Source organism: Pocillopora verrucosa, chromosome 6 (genome assembly GCF_036669915.1).
Source record: "Pocillopora verrucosa isolate sample1 chromosome 6, ASM3666991v2, whole genome shotgun sequence".
NCBI lineage: Eukaryota > Metazoa > Cnidaria > Anthozoa > Scleractinia > Pocilloporidae > Pocillopora > Pocillopora verrucosa.
In genome coordinates, this window is record NC_089317.1 from 3,952,742 (window position 1) to 3,971,570 (window position 18,829).

Genomic DNA, 18,829 nt, shown 5'->3' on the forward strand with positions numbered 1-18,829 from the left:
TAATAATTGATTTATTTAACTATTCATCTTACAACTGGAAGCCCAAAGTAGTACTTGTTTTCTTTCACAATTTCCCCACATCATCAATCATATCTGATGATATTTCCGAGACTAATGATTGAAAAGACTTTATCTTACTCTGATAAAATCCATAATTATTCCTCCATTTCTAACCAGATGGAGCTACCATATCTCTAGCATTAGCATTGTCTTACTTTTCTTTACTCGACATTGACCTTTTTTATTTTGGTAATCGGCCCTGCCGGTTGTGATTCATGTCAAAAAAAAACTTTTGAAACAAAACATAAACCTCTGTAAACTTTACATTTTTGCCAAAATTGGAGGTACACTGCACTAGCAGTACAGTTGAAGCTCTAAAAAACGCTTACAGAAAGGCGAGTACTTCAAATGATCACCGATAACTTGAGATAGCAATGACACGATAAAAGTATACTATCCAATTCTTCTGTACTCTTCGACAGGCCACTTGCATCCTTCAAAAATAACATCATCTTCATCGATCGCCCAGACAATCACGAGACAAGACTCGAACAATCTTTTGCATTCTGAAAATAACTTCCTTCCACACATCACACAATAATTTCAAGGATTTGCTGCTTCCATCTACGTTACAGAAGAAACCAAAGTGCTCTGTGAGCAAACTCGTGAATTGACACATGATTTTGACACATGATGTTTAATGTTATCTGGTTTTGGGAATTTTGTGGTTGATTGTCATATCTAGAGTACGAGCAGTAGTTCAGTGTTCGCTAATGTAGCAAAGAAACAAAGTAACGTTGGGATAAGAAGGCATTACAATTGAAATAATCATGCTATTACAAGCAAGGTGGATGATGTCATGTGTTTTAAACGTCTATCATTTTTGTTTCTGGTTCAAAAGAAAAGGTTGGAAGTAAATGTGGGTGAAAAGTGAAATTTACTGTCTTTCGTTGTAAATATTAGAAAATCAAGGCAATACTGTCTTAATGAAAACATTAACGATTCCCTCTTTATCAAATCAGACAAACTGGAACGAGTTTTGAGTGATATAACTAAGCCAAGCCTGCCACCGTCATTTTGGATCTCCGCCTGGGTAGATTTAAGTCACGTGCTAGGCAACGTATAATCAATAACAAGATAGAATTTCATTTCAGGCCTATTTATCAATTTTGTGGTGTGTAACTTTCGCATTTTAGTACGTTGTATGTATGTTGAATCTTCAAATTGTCTTGAAACTTAAAAGAAAATTGTTCTTTAAAAATTCACTGAAAATCGGTAGCTAAAATTGTTTGTTTAGGTGTTATCTGATTTTCGTGTTAACTTGTAATTTCGTCAGTCGCCGGCATCTTTTGTTGCTTCACACAGGAAAAACACACGCGACGAAACGTAATGATCAATTTTGTCCTCAATCTCACGCCATAACAGAAAAAGCTTCTGAACATCTGTAAACTTCGAGCGCTTCGCAGTAAGTAATATTTTCAATGAATCTTCCGATTGTTTTCGAGTTCAAGGATTGTAAATTACAATTTTATGAAAAACGAAGGTTGTTCTGTTATTTCAGTGTGAATCCTTGCATGCCTGCCAGTCGCTGGCGCCGCTTGTTGAAACTAAAACGAAAAAAAAAACTCTTTTAAGATTATCATTGGCTTCTTTTTCACCCCACCACTATTCTTAGCAACAAAGGTCGCCATTTCTTCTGTTTACTGCTCGCTAAAAACTATCAAATGCACTCAAAAGCCTAAAATCTAAAAAAGTTTACAGGAATCGACCAATCGAGCGAGCGAGCGAGCGAGCGAGCGAGCGAATGCCATTCCCCACATGGTATCTATAACTCGCTCTTGCGCATGCGCGCAATTCACGAGTTAAAAATGAGAAGAAAGGTTGTCTCAAATACTCGAACCATTGTTTTTTCCGACGTATTTTACTGCTTATTTTCTTTCGTGATTCTCGAGAGGGAAACCGACGCAGGCGCATACCAGCGGTTTCTCGTATCAAACTAAAATTTACCGGACATGCGCAACAAAATGCCCCTCTGCTCAACGTTATAATAAAGTTCGGATATAACGCGCGCTGTCATTGGTTGAATTCTCATTCTATGAGGATATAGAGCATAGAGCTGAGCTAAAGCTGTCACGCCATCTGCCAAATTATTCTATGTTCGATCTTTTCCGGGACTTCTTTTTAGCTTTTTTCCGATAATTGAAAGTGAAATTTCGGAACAAGCGAGCCGGCAAGTAGCAACAGAACAACCAAACAAAGGTTTGTAATCATACCAGGCGCCGTAATTTACGTTATTAAAACGTGAGCAGATATGAAAATCCTTAAATCCTTAGACATTCCGAGTTTCAAAGATTTTCACGCTCAGTTAGATTGCAAGCTTAAGAGTACGGTAATAAAAATCAAACACAGCAAACACTCGAATAGTATATAAGGTTCAGAGTTCAAAAACAAAATAGAACAAAACAGAAATGATGAAAAATATAACCAAACTGGCATAACTGTTAAAATTCATACTAATCATGACGGTGTCTGAGCAAATATGATCATGCTCAAGTCCATCGCGGCTCGCTTATCAGAGGGTCTGAATGGGGGGGTCGGTTGTCGGTTGTCGGTTGTCGGTTGTCGGTTGTCGGTTGTCGGTTGTCGGTTAAGATTTTTGACCTTTGTCGGTTGTCGGTAAATCTCAGTTAATAATTAAAAATACACGTTAATTATTCACATTTATTATGCAATTTGCCCAGTTTTAAGACTTTAAACTCTAGACGAAGTGTAATACTTGTAACAATTCATTATTTGTTTTCACTTAAACCTCGTTAACGCTGTTTTTTAATTTAGCAACGTGCTCATCTACCCCACTTTTGTTTGCAAATCTAGTATACCGATGAAATTCACCAAAGCTTTTATTATAGATGTGAATTTGTTTCCTGTCGACTACGGGGCATCGAAGTAAATCAAGAGAGGTAAATTCTACAAAGAATGAAACACCCACTCTAGCCCCTGGGATACCTAATTTTAATTTGTAAGCTGCGGAAGTCTCTTTTCTGAGACGTCCACAAAAACTCACTACACTTATTATTCAACGGCTCTCGTGGCTTTTCTGCGAGGTTTCTTTTTTTCTCTTTTTTTTTGCCAAAAATTTGGTTGTCATACGTATCAATCTGCACCGTTAAATGGATTTTTTAACTGTTAGTACCTCTTACATGTCGAGACGCACAAATGCACGAACAGCCCTGCCGGATCGGGTAACACACGCTCTGTTGACAACCTCTGGATGTTCTTCAAAATCTGATTCCTCGTCATCCGAATCTGTCTCATACTCATCGATTTGTACTTCTCTGTGATCCTCAAACACCTCAGTAACATCCCCTTCGTCCACAAATTGTATGCTGACAACGCGTTGTGCATTTGCTGACGATACAGTGTTTTCTTCAGGATATCGAAGCCTCTCTTCAGACTCGTCGGTGTGGTGAACGGCGTAGACAGCTGGCGGCAAGGCCCCAGCCTTATCTTTTGTGGTCTCACTCCTAACCGTCCGTTGGCGTACTGGTCTGTAACTCTCTAGCCACTCTTTGATCTGTCCTTCCATCCCTGGTGTTATGTCCTCACTTGGCAAAGGTGTCATCGTAGCTATAGCAGAAAGGGGCATGGCGGATTGAGGTACCGGATTGTAGGATTTGTCATGCGTGTAGTACTTTGCTGCCCATCTAAATGTGCGCTTCAGAGATTCCTTGCAAATTGTTCCAAAATCCTGGGCATATGTAAGTACCGTAAATGTCTCGTGTTTAAGGTGCGAAACAGCGTGCAAATTTTCCACTACTGTTGTGAGCAACGTTTCGAGCAGCAGATCATCTACAAATTGGGGGTTAATGTCCATCACGTTCTTGTATAGCCTTTCTATGCAAAGACACAGATACTTGCGTCTTCTGTGATACAGTTCCCTGTGGACCATTGGTTGCAGACATCTCGCTCAACTTGTTGTTTTCTGTGTTTTCAGCCATGATTTGGGCTTTAAAAATAGCTCCACGGTTTCTTTTACCAACGCTACAAGAAGACGGCACGAACATTGGTTGTCTTGGTTTATTTTTAAAAATACATTTTAGCCCGGCAAATTCTTTATTTTAGCACGCAAAATGCGCCACAATGCCCATCAAAGTGATAATAATACAGTTTTTAGCCGGAATTTAAAAGAAACTATCTTTACATAGCGAACGCACCAAGTGAGCGTTTTTCGTTGTATAAACAAGGCAGTGTTTATAAACAAGGAATACCGCAGAATTTCCAAAGTAGCGAAATTTATGACTTTTGAAAATCAGGTAAACGAACTACAAGTGCTAATTCAGCCCTACCATCCTGAAACTTTTGAAGGTCTCCTTGTTGCCTTTCGTTTCTCTCGATGTCACCTCCTTCAGTCATGATCCTCTTTGCCAGATTTTCATCTTCTTTTGCTTCTTCTCGTGATTTCCGTTTCCTTCTCACTTTTGACTCGTCACCTTTCTTCTCCGAGTCGTTCATTGACTTCTGCTTGCTTTTATCAGATGTAGCCGGCGCCTTCAGCAACACTACTGGCTTTCCGGTCCAGTTTGTGACCTCTTGGATAATGTGTACTAAAATATTAAATACCGTGTGTTTTAAGTTTTCTCTTTAGTAGGCTTTTGAGAAACTTACACAGTTCTTATCAGCAAATGCTCGTCAAATGTAAAAAACGTGCACATCGAGCGAAATCTCTCGTGCGTAGCTTCCCTCGAGGAGAGAATTGAATATTATTTGAACGTCTGGTTTTCAGAAACGAATAAATTTAAGGGCGTGTATAGATAAACGGGGTCTTTAATATGTTAAGCTACACTGTTGTTCATTCACCAATTAATCAGAAAGAAGCTTATAAACTGATTTACTCGCTACTTCTTTGTAGAGATTTTTCTTCTCAATTTTCGCATTCAAATGGACGGTGAAAAAGAAAAAAAAAACATTCCGCTCCACAAAACAACAAACAAAAAACGGTGGAACCAGAGTTTAACCACGTTAATATTTGAGCTTAATATTTAACTACAGAACTAAAGTGATTCATCAAACTCCGCTGCACGCGTTGCACACTTACCGTTGAGCTCACTGCTACTTTCATCCGATATTAAATTTGGAAGTTCAAGCTGCCATTGCCCATCCGTCACAATTGCAAAATTTTCGCATATGCCCGCAGGCGATTTCGCCAGGCGAAATAACTTTAACGAAAATCTGCCAATTCCATATTGATGTGCCTGCTCCTTTAGTCCTAAAAACTCCGTAAGATGTTTTTTTAGTTCAGATACTCCTCTATGAGCTTCTTTGTCTACTGGGACCCTGCTTCGATGACGTTCGATGGCGACTTCTTCACCTTTTCGAAAAAAACTCACGATGACTTTAGCAATCCCAGTCATGACCCGACCGCATGAACAAACAACGAGCAATAAAAAGACAACAGCAGGGCGTCTCGTCGGCTCGATTGTGATCCGCTGTTCTTGAAATGAGACAGCAGGGCGTCTTGTCAGCCCGATTACGAGCCGCTGTTCTAGAAATGAGCCCACGCTGCTCACCGAAAAGAAAGATCCCGTGGATTTAAAGTAATTTGAAGACAAGAAATTCTATAATTCGGCTAAATTTGGAATTAATGTGGTTACGTCGGGTGAGGAAGGATTTTCTGGGCTAGAAATCATCAAAATGCTGTTCTTTCTGAATACAAACATCCCTATCACGTCTGACCATGTCGGTTGTCGGTTAGAATTTATTTGTCGCTAGTCGGGTAATTTTTTCCCCGTTTCGTCGGTAGTCAGTAATTTTTTACGCCCTTTGTCGCTAGTCGGTTAACCCCATTCACACCCTCTACTCTATCTCTCGATCCAGCTTTCTACATGTAATTCGTCTGGAACTTAAACTAACAAAGCTGGACAACTTAAACGAGGATGACGGTAGATGGTAAAGTGTAATGGCGGACAGTTAAAAACGAAACATTGTTGCTTAATGAAAATAGAAGAAGAAAACAGTCTCATTTTTTCAGTTCTTGGAGGGTGTAATTTCACCACGAGAAACTTTAACTAGAAGTTCCTGTCCTAAAGTTTCCTTAGACGTACGGTAGCCACGCGGAAGACTACTCTCCAGCCCCTCCCTCGACACCAAGTCTTACTTGTCACAACTCTTGAGTGGTCCACACCCACAAACCAAGTACAGTAAACAATGTAGCTAGTAAAAAAAACCTTAACATAATCTTTGCGGTTCTACTTACATTAGACGTTGCTTTTCATTCCAGTTTATGAAAATACTTTGCCTATACCTGGTAAGTCTCTTTGACCCAAAATTAAGATTTGACTTCTAACTATTTACTTTGCTTAAATATAAATGAAAAATCTACCGCTTCCAGCTTAACTGCGATAAAGCTTTATAACACCGTTATCATTGTTAGAATTACTCTCCAGATTTAGCGTGATTAGCTTACAGCTTGGATGCTGTAAAGCTTTACGTAGACTGGCAATACAGGTATCAGTGATATGATTACTCCTCAATTCAAGTGTGGTTAGCTTACAGTTTAGATGCTGAAAAGCCTTACATAGACTGGCAATACAGGTATCAGTGATATGATCACTCTTCAGCTCTAGTGTGGTTAGTTTACAGCTTGGATGCTGTAAAACTTCACAGAGACTGGCAACACCGGTATCAGTGATTACATTTCTGTTCAGATCTGGTGTGGTTAGCTCACAGCTTCGATGCTGTAAAGGTCTAGGTAGATTGAAAAGAATAGGATCATAATATGACTCAGTTTCCACCAGTCTTAGAGTGGTTAACTTCCTTTCTACTAATCTACGAATAACATCAATCCATTCATCAGTCAAGCAAGCGTCGACTAAGTTCAGTTCAGACACAAGACAGTGTTCATTGTTCAGTGAATTACAGACTCGTTGTATTCCAGACAGTGTTAGCTGTGATCTCCAAAGTTCTAACTTCTGAACTGTGACGAACTCATCAGAACATTTGCGTTGTGCCTCTCCAGCTTCCTCTTTATTTAGTTCACTGATAATGTCCAACACAAATGATACTCCAATGCAGTCCACATCAGAAAAATTCTCAAAAGCCATGACGCCGTCTGGATTACAAAAGGCTTGCGGATTATTCCTGATGAATTTTTTGGCAAATTCTTTGTTTTGATACTCAGTCAGACACGTCATTTGAAGATTACGATGCATAAAGGGTGAATCTATTAATTTTTCCATCAGTTCCTCGTTTCCTTCATATGACAACACACCAGCCATGAATTGGAAAACCATTTCAGAGCATTCTTCGTCTGGAACACAATTTTCCTTAACAAACCAACGAGCAGCCAAGAATTCTTGGACGGTTAGATGTGTGAAGCTAAAGTGCTTCGTGGTTGTAATCAGTGCAGTCCTGAAAGGCTGACCACAGTAAAGAAGACCGCTACCTTTCAGTTTGTTGACTTCTTCCGCTTCAAAATCGCCTTCCATCTCGCTTTCATCAAAAGTTGGCTTTCTTTCAACCAGCAGTTTAGCCGCTAGTTCTGATAATTTGTCTAATGTGTTCTTGATGACAGAAGGGGGCTTGAATTGCTCAGGAATTTCTTTCTGTCTGTATTCTGACTCGGCGCAATGCTTAAGTTCAAAGATATCAACAAGTTTGGTGTAAATGTCGGTTGTTGAGACAGGAAGGTCATCAGGATTTTCTGAATCAGCAAGGGTATACTCCATCTCGAAGCACAACAGATAACAGAGCATAGGAATATGAGCAAAACTGACAAGGTTCTCATTGTCCGTGACATGTTTAATTACAGCGTTCTTCATATTTTCGTTGTTCTTGAAGTATTTCTCAATGTACTCTTTCACTTGTTCTGACGAAAATCCCGCAATTTCCACGTATCGTTTAAAACGGATTCCTCCCATCTTGTCCGATTCATCAGGCCGCGAGGTAATCATGACGATAGTCTCTTTCAAGATTTTTCCTTTGATGAGTTTTGAACATAATGCGGCCACCGGCATTTTACGTCTAGCGTCATTGGGATGCTGTTCTTCTAAGTTTCCAGCGATGTAATCTTGCTGTGAATACTCATCATAGCCGTCGAGGATGATCATAACTTCCTTGGGATGCTTTAAAATGTACTCAAATGTAGAGTCATCAATGTTACATTTGTCATCCAGAGCCGAACAACAATTTAAGATTTCTCTTAAAGTCACACAGTTATTTTCAAGCAAATTCAATTGACGGAAGGTAAGCAAATACACAAACTTTAAATTGGGGATTTCAGTGTTTTCTCGTGCTTGAAATAATTCGTTGTTGGCCCAATCGCGAATCACCTTCTGGCAAAACAGGGATTTCCCAATCCCTGCTTTTCCAACGACAAGAATAGAATTAGCACTCTCCTGATCATCAATCACGCCAAGAAATATTTCACTAGCGTGCTTGACTGGGGTACCGCTGACTTTTCCGTAGTACTCAAGCTCTTCACTTCTTGAATAATATGTCTCGTCATGGTTACTCCTGATCAGGGCTTTTCTTCCATGTTGTATGAGAAGATTAGTGAATATTTCGTCTGTCTTCGCGTTGGAAATCGTCCGAGAGGCAAGCAGTTTGGGTTGGAACTCCGTTTGGCCTATGATGGAAGTCTTTAGAGCTGAAGTGTAGGCACTTACGGCTAAAATATAAAAAAGAAACATATTTAATAAACAATATGAACACGAGGATAACAGTTTAAGTACTTTCACTCTTACTCCACAGGGTTTAACTGTTTTGAGGGCAGCTCAATTAACACACAAGATCTTAAGACAAAGATCTTAGGCTATATTGGTCTAACTCTTATTGATGAAAAAAGTATAACAAACTAAAGGCACATTAATACCACACATAGTTGTACACCTTGGAAGCCTGGTCTTGAATGTAAATTTCAAAGTCGAGTGTCTAACAGAGAAACAATTCCAGTATTGGATATCAGAGCCCCAACTCATGGACCCTATAATAGTTAAAAATCGGTGGTGGTTTGGGGAGGAAGAGCCCCCCCCCCCCTCCAAGAGGTCCTTGCCCTACCCCCCATCAGATCCACCTGTCTGACATCCAAATTCTTGAAACAACAGGATCACATATTACTATCCAATATGAAGCATTTAACAATTACTTTTCTAGATAGAAGTCTTGGCCTATTGTGGTTTCAGAGTAAAAAAAAAAGTGTGTTTTCTAAACAAAAATTGACCCCCTTCTCTCGAAAAAAATCCTGGATCAACATTTGATTACAGTATCTGATTATGAGAGTTAAAATAGTGGCATATAAGCTCACTGTTTATCATTATCATTCACATGTTTACTATTATTACACTCATCAAAACATATTGGACTTACCTTGAGAGGATAATTCATTGGCACCTAAATGAAATAATAAACAAAAAATTAATGTTGTCTCTTTAAACCAATTTACTTAAGAAATTTACCTGAAATCTGATTTATTCATCTCAAACTAATAACATTTCAGGTTCCATAAAAGGTTAAAAAAAAAACCATTAACATGTGTGCTGGCATGTATCGCTTCCCCATCCATTCCAATAGTTTCCACATCAAAATACAATCGCACATGCAGTATTGGATAAACCAATTTTTTTAGTTTAAAACAATTTGATTTGTCGCTTATTGGCCCAAGAACATATATCAAATCACTTCATATCACTTTGGCAGATGTCATTTGCCTCTGAATTCTCCATAGTTTGGTGGTGTTACATAAACCAAGCTTACTATAGAATACAGGCCAGTTCACCAGGCTCATGGAGTGAATTGTTATTCATCATTATATCACTCAATTAAACTACAAGTTTTTTTCTCCCACCACTCCCATGAGTGACCAAGACAGAATTTCTCCTTACTATATCTATACAATATCATGCAGACAAGTGATGAGAATAAAGAAAAATAATAATTATGGGATTACTAATTGATCTGATGCCACATTCTCCAAACTAACATAATGAGAATCATTTGGCAGACAGTAAGGAGAATTGTCAACATGATCTTGGGAGTTAAAGGGTTAAGAGGCCTTGTTTAAGCTACTGGAATGTTAACTCAAAATATGGGTGACTTAATTTCCTATTTGCGAACAATCACTTAAATAAGTCATCTTGATTTATAATCCATAAAAGAATATGCTGTGGGAACTTAGATCTAAGTCAGACCTATCCTTGTAAAAAGAGAAGATTGAGACAGGAAGCAATACCTGCATTAAAGTGAGGCCAATCTTGGAATATGATTGGATTGTTTAAAATTTTGGCCACAACAGATGCTGCCATCACACAGGCAATTTGTTTCCATTTCTTACTTGAAGACTGCGTTTCATCTACAAAGTCTTTGATGCCCTTGACTACCACCCATTCTGTCTTAAAATCATGAGCTGCTGCATACACTCCTGAAAAAAAAACACTCATGTCTGTTAACCATATATTAAGCTTATTTTTTTTGGCATCCTTAAAATAATTGTTCAATCAAAGCTTACAAACATTCACACTCTAGCTGTTTGTAAACATGCACATTGCAAAAAGACTTTAGTTAGTATAACTGAAAACTTTAACCCTTTAACTCCCAAGATCTGATTGTTAATTCTCCCTTCTAGCTACTACACATTTCCTTGTAAATTGGTAACGGGATTTGATGTTTGATCAAGGTAATATCTTGTACCTGATGAGTTTCAGTGTTCTCACCAACTGTTTGCTGGATAATGTATGGACATTACAGGGAGAAGTTACATGTTAATCACTTCTAGGAATTAAAGGGTTAATGTGTGTCATACAATTCTTTTGTCTGCTGTTAGTTAGGAGAATTTGGTTTTGGATCAACCAATAATCCCCTAATTGACATTTGAACATTGCAGAAAGACATTAGTACTGAAATATAATTTTTTTCAACCAGTAATTTAAAAAAAAAAATTGTACAGTGAGACTGTAAAATTATTCTTCAGGCTTCACCTTGTTTCATAAGTAACTTTCAACATTTCTCAAAAGACAAACTTTTGTCAGATAGAGTTAACCCTTTTACTCCTAAAATCTCTTCAGTAATTATCATTTAAGTCTGTCATACAATTCATATGCTGTTAGTAAGGAGAATTTGGTTTTGGATCAACCAATAATCCTCTAATTGACATTCTTTGTTCCTTTCCCATTATTTGTCTGCTTGACATCATATTAATACTACGAGAAATTCTGTCTTGGTCAGTTATGGGAGTTTAAGTGTTAACAGGGACTGTGATACTATTCCTCAACTCTCAAACTAATTAACAAAATACTTTCTACATTCTTCAGATGACAAATTTAAGACAATTCATGACATTCTGATGGAGCACATTCAATATAATTATCCAGAAGACATCTCAGTCACCTTCATTTGCAGAAAAATCTTCCTACCCTAGCCAAACATAAAATCACTCTTATTATGCAATATATATACAACTCCTGCAAAATTGACAATTGAGACAACACCAAAACACTTCCTTCAAGTCCAAAAGTTCTTCACTCATCAATTATTTGAATTATTATGATTCTCACCTCCACCTTCCATTTCAACTGCAATTGCTTCAGGATGTTTCCTAATCATATCTCTGTTTGCCTCTGAGATACTCAGAACCACTCCATCACAGTGCACTTTGGGATTATATTCATCAGCATTTCGTAAAGGTGCCTTCCACCCATCAGCCACATGATTGATCAGGTGACCAATATCTCTGCTGGGGGGAGTTTTGTGTGCAGCTGTTATCAGCTTTGCTGAAACAACCACATCTCCTAACTTGACCTTTTTGCTGTTCAAACCACTGCAGGCACCAACAGAAAAAATAGCCTTGGGTCTCAGTAGCAAGATGGCATCTTTTGAAACAGACAAGGAACCTCCAGGAACATCAGGACCTTTGGAGCACCTCATCAATGCAATTTTCATTTTCTTTCCTTGATCATCACCCATGCACCCAAAGTACACAGGGCCAGTACTGATGTGGTAACTATTAAAGGGTTCCTTCAGGTAGGCAAAGCAGCTTAAGAACTCACAATCCTCCACTGTTAATAAAAGAATATCAACAGGAAGTTCAACAGTTTGCCAAGGATTAGAGGTTGTGCAAAGATCACTCAACTCTGGAAGTTTCACACTGAGCTCTGGTGGGCTGAGCTCCGGTGGGCTGCTATTGCCAGTCTGTGCTGATGTATTTTCCCCTGGCATTATTACTGTCCCTGGAAAAAAAGGTTGTAATTTTTTTTTTCATATGTGACAATTAATTAGCTTAACCAAATGGAAATCAAAAGATGAGAAAGATGAAGAAAAAAAAAGCAAATCATGGATACATTTAACATATTTTAAAAGGGAATAAAGATTCACAACTTCAATTATGTGTAATTGTGACTTTAAAAAAAAATCTGCAGGAAATGCATTTCATCTAATGCTCTAGTATGACTTACATTATTAACTCTAAGTTATTTTACAACTCAAGTTTTAAAAACATTACACACACCTCTCTCCCATGAATTTTGTTCAGAAATGTTAAAGGAATCCTCCATATCCCCTCCCTTCCTGGCCTTTATCACAATTTTGTCTTCATGAAATTTGTCTGTGATGCAGTCATCATCTTTCAACCACTCTCTCAGAAGCTCTCGGAAGTGTTCTTCAAGATCAGCATCCATAGAATGTAGAGTAGGATCATCTATGATTTCCTCATAGCAGGTCCCTCCAATACGCACAAAGGTGTCTTTGATGTTGTTCCAGTACAAACTAAAAGTTGGATCATCAACTGAAGCATTAGCAGCATGACTGAAAACTCTGTCTCTGAAAAACTTGATGCGAGTGATGTCAGCTTCTGGAGAGGTGTCTGATCCTGGAGGAAGGTTCTTCCAGCCAGAGGCAGGGAGAGTCAGACCAAAGATATTCCTCAGAAGAAGCAGCAGTAGGGAGCTGTCAAAGTTCCCTGAGGAAACTGACCACTTGATGACAGAATCCAGTTTCCCCCACTGGGAGGTACTCAGGACCCTCTTCTTTAGAAGTGTTTGTAATTTGGCACGGTTTGTGGGATTTGTCAGAGCTACATAAAGGTTTTCTGGTGGACATACCCTGTCAAAGATCTTCCTTAGCACATCTGATCCCACTTTAACAAGAAGGCGACACAGCTGGGCATAGTTAGAGGTTCCTTTAGTAGAAGGATTTGATGGAGTGGCAGAGGCCATGAGGACATGTCTTCTGTAAAGAAATACACACACAAAAGTCATTACTTGAACTTCCCAGTACCAAAATGTCCTTCCACATACTTAACATTAAATTTATTATCACCTGACACATTTATACAACAAGTGTGATGTGTCTTCCTTTTTAACCCTTCAACCCCTAAGAGTGATTGGCTTCTAATTTCTCCTCACAGTATCACTCATGAATCAAATGTAGAGGTCACAAGAATAAAGGACATGATCACCAATTTAAGAAGTTCCTGATTGTCAAACAAATTCTCCTTGTCAGTATCATAGGGAATGTAAAGAGAACAGTGTGGAGAATGTGAATACCAATGTCTTAGGGTGTAAAGGGTTAAAAAGGCAGATGGGGCAGGGTGAACACACACAATTCTGTAAAACCCTCACAGTAATGTACAAATCTCAAGAAAATGCACTGTTCTTCTATGCATTACATCTGTTTAGATTTTCCTCAAAAAAAAAACACATGCTACTTTTCATTTTAATTAGAATCTTTTTATCCATTTAAGATTATTTCTAATCCAAAAACTTCTCTTGAGTGATCAAACTAATAAAACAGCTTTTATTTGTCAAAATAACAAAAAGGTGTCCTTTCTGGCTCTCAGCCATATGTACATGTCAGTCATATATTTACCAGTTTTGCAATACTTATAGCACTTAATAACAAAGGCACAAGAGTTGCCCATTTTTTTCAACCGTGCATGCAGAAAAATTATATATATGCATCTGAGCATATGAAATTTGTCTGCTTAGTTAACATATACACAAGCAATACTATAATTCAAAGCATTTTTGGTTTTTTATTTACTCTTCTATGAAGAGAAATTAATAAATTACTTATAAATGTTTTTCTCCACAAGGTTTGTCTCTAACATCCCACAAAATTTCAGAAAATTTTTTTAAGAACCCTGTGAGATTAGAGGTACTGTCATTGGTAGCAAAAAAAGTCTGTACTTGAGCCTAGTGGCCTCCCTTGCAGGAAGTTGTCCCTGTTTCCTAACCATAAAGCCACAAGGATAATAACAACTCCCCCCTGGATAGGATACTAGTCCATCGCAAGGTTCCCCCCTGCATTTCATCAAGTTTCCCTAACAATTCACCAGTACCCATTTATACTCCTGGGTGGAGAGAGGCATGGGGAGAGTAGAGTGTCCTGCCCAAGAACAAAACACATTGACTCAGGCAGGTCTTGAACCCAGACCTCTGGACCCAGAGTCCAGTACACTGAACATAGGCAACAATATGTCTCCCACTGTTGTTAGTAAATGGCAATGTTCATCACTGACCAAAAAAAACATGGTGCTCTCCTAAGATCACACTCCTTTCTTATTAAATATTGGACCACATGACACTAATAAACACTAATAGTATGTTGTTTTGGTGAGAAAGAAATTCAAAAATTCCTTAAAAACCCAAGAGCTGCAAAGTTGATCATTTGATGATGATCCATTAGTTACCCAGTAATATAAGCAATAATTTTTCTTTATCTTTTAATAGAGAGAGATGGGTTTGTGATTTACATATGTGTCAATCAATGAAGTTTTGGTCAAAGGATACTAGTTTCATGCAACTGCCATCAAAAATTGGGAATTGCAAAATTTTTGCCAGTTTCTGCCTTGCGAAAAAATAGGCAATCAGACAATAGACCATAGACATTCAGAATCCTGCTCTTAATACAATTGCTGATTTGATGGTAAATATTCCCTTTGAGACTATACCTAAAACAATCACTTTTTTTGGCAAGCAATGCAGCATTGTGCAATAAGAGGAAAAGTGTTACAAAGCTTTCTTCCTTGGTCCACACATACTCCATTTCAAAGATTGTAGGTATATTTACTGACAACAAAAATTCAATCACTGCTGTTTTCATTGTGGGAATAAAAAAAAATCAATATTTTGTTTCTCGGCTGATTCCAGAAAAGTTACCTCCTCGATAAAACATTGTTTGTACACAACATTGATGCTGAAATTCTCAAAGCTCTAAGTATGCAAGTTGAAGTTAGCAGTAACAAATATCATCTGTTGTGAGGCAGCTTGATCAGCGTTCATATGGAGAGAATCCACATTAAACTTACGCGCTATCAAAGGAAGATCGATAACATCTTCCACAAGATAAACATTCAATTTAATCTCACGGGAACTACAAAACTATATCTGTTATTTGAGGATCGAAATCCAAACTGTTTCATATTTTGATTACTATTTTCCGAGTATAATAAATTTTCCGTCGATTCTGGCATCCAAAGTCTGTTGTTTGTTGCCCATCAAGGCCTAAAAATTTTCCGGACATTTGTCTGATGACGAGCATGTTTCCGTACGGCGTCTCAAGTTCTAAGAGACTGAGAAGATCAATTTACTCTAAAATGCTTACATCCGACCAAGAAAATCCAGCCAAATTCAGTAATATGGAAACAAATAACGGAGTCAACCCCAAAAACTGGTGAATATAGACATATCAAGCATTACAATTCCCAATGGATTCGAAAATATGAACCTGTTTCCAACAAACGGGAAGTGCTGACCGAAGCACTATTAGCTACGAGGTTTAACATTGTCTAAAGACACAATTTCTTGGCGGATAGTTACAGAAATAGAGGTAAAAGTTATATGGTAAATCAATTACTTTACCTTGGCGAGAATCGTCAGCTTAGCAACGTCAAATAAGTCTCTCGAAGTATAGATCAACCGCATCCAACCCGCAACTCAACCATGTTGAAGACAGCTGTCAAATGTAAACAAAATAGGTTAACCGAGGAAGACTAGAAACAAGTTTCTAGTCTTCACGACAGTTATTTAATATTCCAGTATCCCAATAAATTAATTTTAAAAAAATAACTTAATTTGATTTGCGAGTCGATAGCACTTAAGAGATGTTATTGAACAGGAAATGTACGTTTTTGTCTACCTCATACGTTAAGAAAAGAGGCTAAGGAGTAATTCTTTATTCCTTCTTGTTAGTATTAAAAGTCATATTAAATAATAAAAAAAGTTTTATATTCAGAGCTCTCGCTTGTTATTGTAGACGCTTGGACTTGTACACCGATCGAAGCTTCAACATCCTTCCCGGGTAACTCAGGGGCATTTTCCAAAAAGGGTCTTACCGGGGAAGGTGAATTTGAACCTTGCTTGGTTGGGGTGGGAAATTTGAAACGGAAGTGTCAAGTCTTATCAGTGGAATCAGTACCCGCGTTTTAATTTTATATGAAGACGAGTTTAAAGGTGAAGAGTCCGTAGAATGATTCTATTTGATTAATCTTTCAAAAGAGATTTTATGTGAATATCAATATCATCGTCGATTTATATTACGCTCTTATTTTTTTTTTCTTTAATATCGTGGAGTAATTCTTATGAGTTCAATCTCCGTCCCGTATTTCTTTTTCAAAAACGTGTAATTCGTATTATTACTTTCTCCTCATTCTGTAAACATACCAGCCCTTTCTTTAAATCTCAAAAAACCATGATATTTTTCGATCTTGTCCGATTTATTTTCTCAGATTTTATGTACAAATTCCATCAACACCACCATACCTCCGTTTTCTCCAGCTTTTTCAGTTCTATCAGGAGTATTCACACCTACATCACTAGACTGGCTTCCAAACTTCTTTTGCTCTTCAAAAGTCTCGCACTATTGATGAATATCTCAAGTTAAAGAGCCTATCTATTAAAAAAGAAACTGAAGAATATATATATTGACATTTATCTTATCGCCGGCTTCGCCCATGGACAGTATGAAGCGAATCCTGTGATCTAATTAGCTACCTGAGCGGGCAAGATGGACCTATCTTACCCGCTCGGGATTGCCCGCGTTGATCGCGCGAAAGGAAAAACATTTGCGTGGAGCAAACTTCCAAAGTTCGTAATTCTTGGACAATGTCGTCGATGAAGTCGCAAAAAAGCGGCAAAAGACAAACAAAACAAACAAAACATATAAATAAAGGGGGTAAGTTTCCAAAGAAACTGTGGTGCTGCGTCGGTGGGAGAGTATATCAGAGTAATTTTGTGTAATCAACTGAGTTGATAACGTAAATTGGCCAAGGTAGAGGTTGAAAGGCTGACGTTTCGAGCGTTCGCCCCTCGTCATCGCTCTGATGTACTTACTGACGCAGATGGGATACGGTCTATAGATCTTTTGGATTCTAGGGGACTGCTACAACATGTAAAAAGACCCACTTACATTCATGGTCACACTCTTGATTTACTTATCACCCGTCAATCTGACAGCATCATCGCGAAAGAGTCAGAAACAGAGAGATATTTCTCAGGCCATGCGGTTGTCCTGTGTTACCTGAGGAGAGCTAAGCCTACCTCTACAGTTAAGCTCGCTGAATTTCAGAAACTCAAGGCAATTGACAAGCAGAAATTTTTGGAAGACATCCGTACCTCTAGCTTGTATAGTGATCCCCCTGACATCCTGGAGGAACTTGTGGAATGTTATAAGAATACTCTCCGCACACTATTAGATAAACGTGCACTTGTTCGTTCTCGTCATATTACCAATCGATCGCGCCCCCCTTGGTTTAATAACGCAAAAATGAAAGCCAGGCGTCATAGGAGAAGAGCTGAGAGGAAATAGCGAGCCAGCAAGCTTGATTCTGATTTCGAACAATTTAAAGCGAGGAGAAATTACGCCTTGTACTTGATGAATGTTTTTAGACGCGGTTACTACAAGCAATATACTGATGATAACAGCTCGGACCAGTGAAGGCTCTTTCGGGCCAGTAAACGCCTTTTGAATTTGCAGGCAGATAAGGCTCTGCCGCCTCATACGGACGCTCGCCTGCTGGCAAATGACTCGGGATAATATATTTTGTTTTCCTAAATCACGGCTATTAGGTCTGAGCTAGATGCTGATGGCCTCTCTAACATCAGTGATGCTCTCTCACCTTTTCCAAAAAGTCTTTCACGTTGTAACATTGAGTTTTCAGAATTTACTCCACCATCGGAAGGGAGTCTGGGGAGAATTGCTGCTGAAAGAACAAAGACTCGCGCACTTGATCCTCTACCATCGTCTGTTCCGACCATTTCCCTGGATGAACTGCACCCTGTCATTACAAAAATTGTCGACCTTTCACTTGAATCCGGCGTCATTGCAGAGGACTGGAAGAATGCATCAGTGCACCCATTTCTTAAAAAAGCAGGACTCTAGCTAATCAATAAGAACTTACTTCCGGTTAGCGACTTGCGGTTTACGTCCAAAATCACGGAAAATTGAGTAGCTCTACAAATGCAGGATCACATGGTAATTAAAGGCTTATTTCCTGATCTCCAGTAAAAGATCATTTGTAACCTTCAATAACGCAGTCTCAGTGCTGTGATTCTGTTGATACGCGCTTTGGAGACCAGGAAATAAGTCATATCTATATCTATATATATATATATATATATATATATAAATAAATAATATGAGAGGAAAAAACGACGCAACTACATATCCCGACAAGCCTGTTTCGTGAATCGCTTCACTCTTCAGGGGTTTAATGAAAGAATATTCATGTGACTATCGTTTATATACTAAGAAAATTTACATAATGCGCGGTAAACTTAAAACTTTAAAGTTCAGCTGTTGCGTAGCAACGCTTTGTTTCTGTGTCGGCATGAAGATACGAGTT

General features: G+C 38.4%; 3 protein-coding genes across 5 annotated transcripts in view; all 3 read right to left on the reverse strand.

Annotated features, from left to right (window-relative positions):
• Positions 1-16,109, reverse strand: part of LOC131773602 (protein NLRC3-like) — a 180,721-nt gene extending 164,612 nt beyond the window's left edge. Inside the window, exons 1-6 of one of the 2 annotated variants that reach the window (XM_066168033.1) lie at positions 15,849-15,967; positions 12,497-13,215; positions 11,547-12,218; positions 10,226-10,414; positions 9,364-9,387; positions 5,881-8,665 (exon numbers count right to left, since the gene is read on the reverse strand). In XM_066168033.1, the coding sequence (XP_066024130.1) occupies positions 6,390-8,665; positions 9,364-9,387; positions 10,226-10,414; positions 11,547-12,218; positions 12,497-13,202 (3,867 nt within the window). In that variant the 5' untranslated portion in view covers positions 13,203-13,215; positions 15,849-15,967 and the 3' untranslated portion in view covers positions 5,881-6,389. Of the gene's footprint in view, positions 1-5,880; positions 8,666-9,363; positions 9,388-10,225; positions 10,415-11,546; positions 12,219-12,496; positions 13,216-15,848 lie in introns of those variants that run through there. The other variant, XM_066168031.1, reaches the window with a different exon arrangement.
• Positions 1-18,829, reverse strand: part of LOC131779387 (NLR family CARD domain-containing protein 3) — a 172,209-nt gene that overhangs the window by 35,000 nt on the left and 118,380 nt on the right. The window lies entirely within an intron of this gene.
• LOC131780486 (uncharacterized) lies at positions 4,108-5,411 on the reverse strand. The gene is made up of 2 exons (XM_066169096.1): positions 5,096-5,411; positions 4,108-4,604 (listed from the first exon to the last, which is right to left on the reverse strand). Exons 1-2 carry the CDS (start codon positions 5,409-5,411, stop codon positions 4,294-4,296), a joined length of 627 nt encoding a protein of 208 aa, XP_066025193.1. The 3' UTR covers positions 4,108-4,293.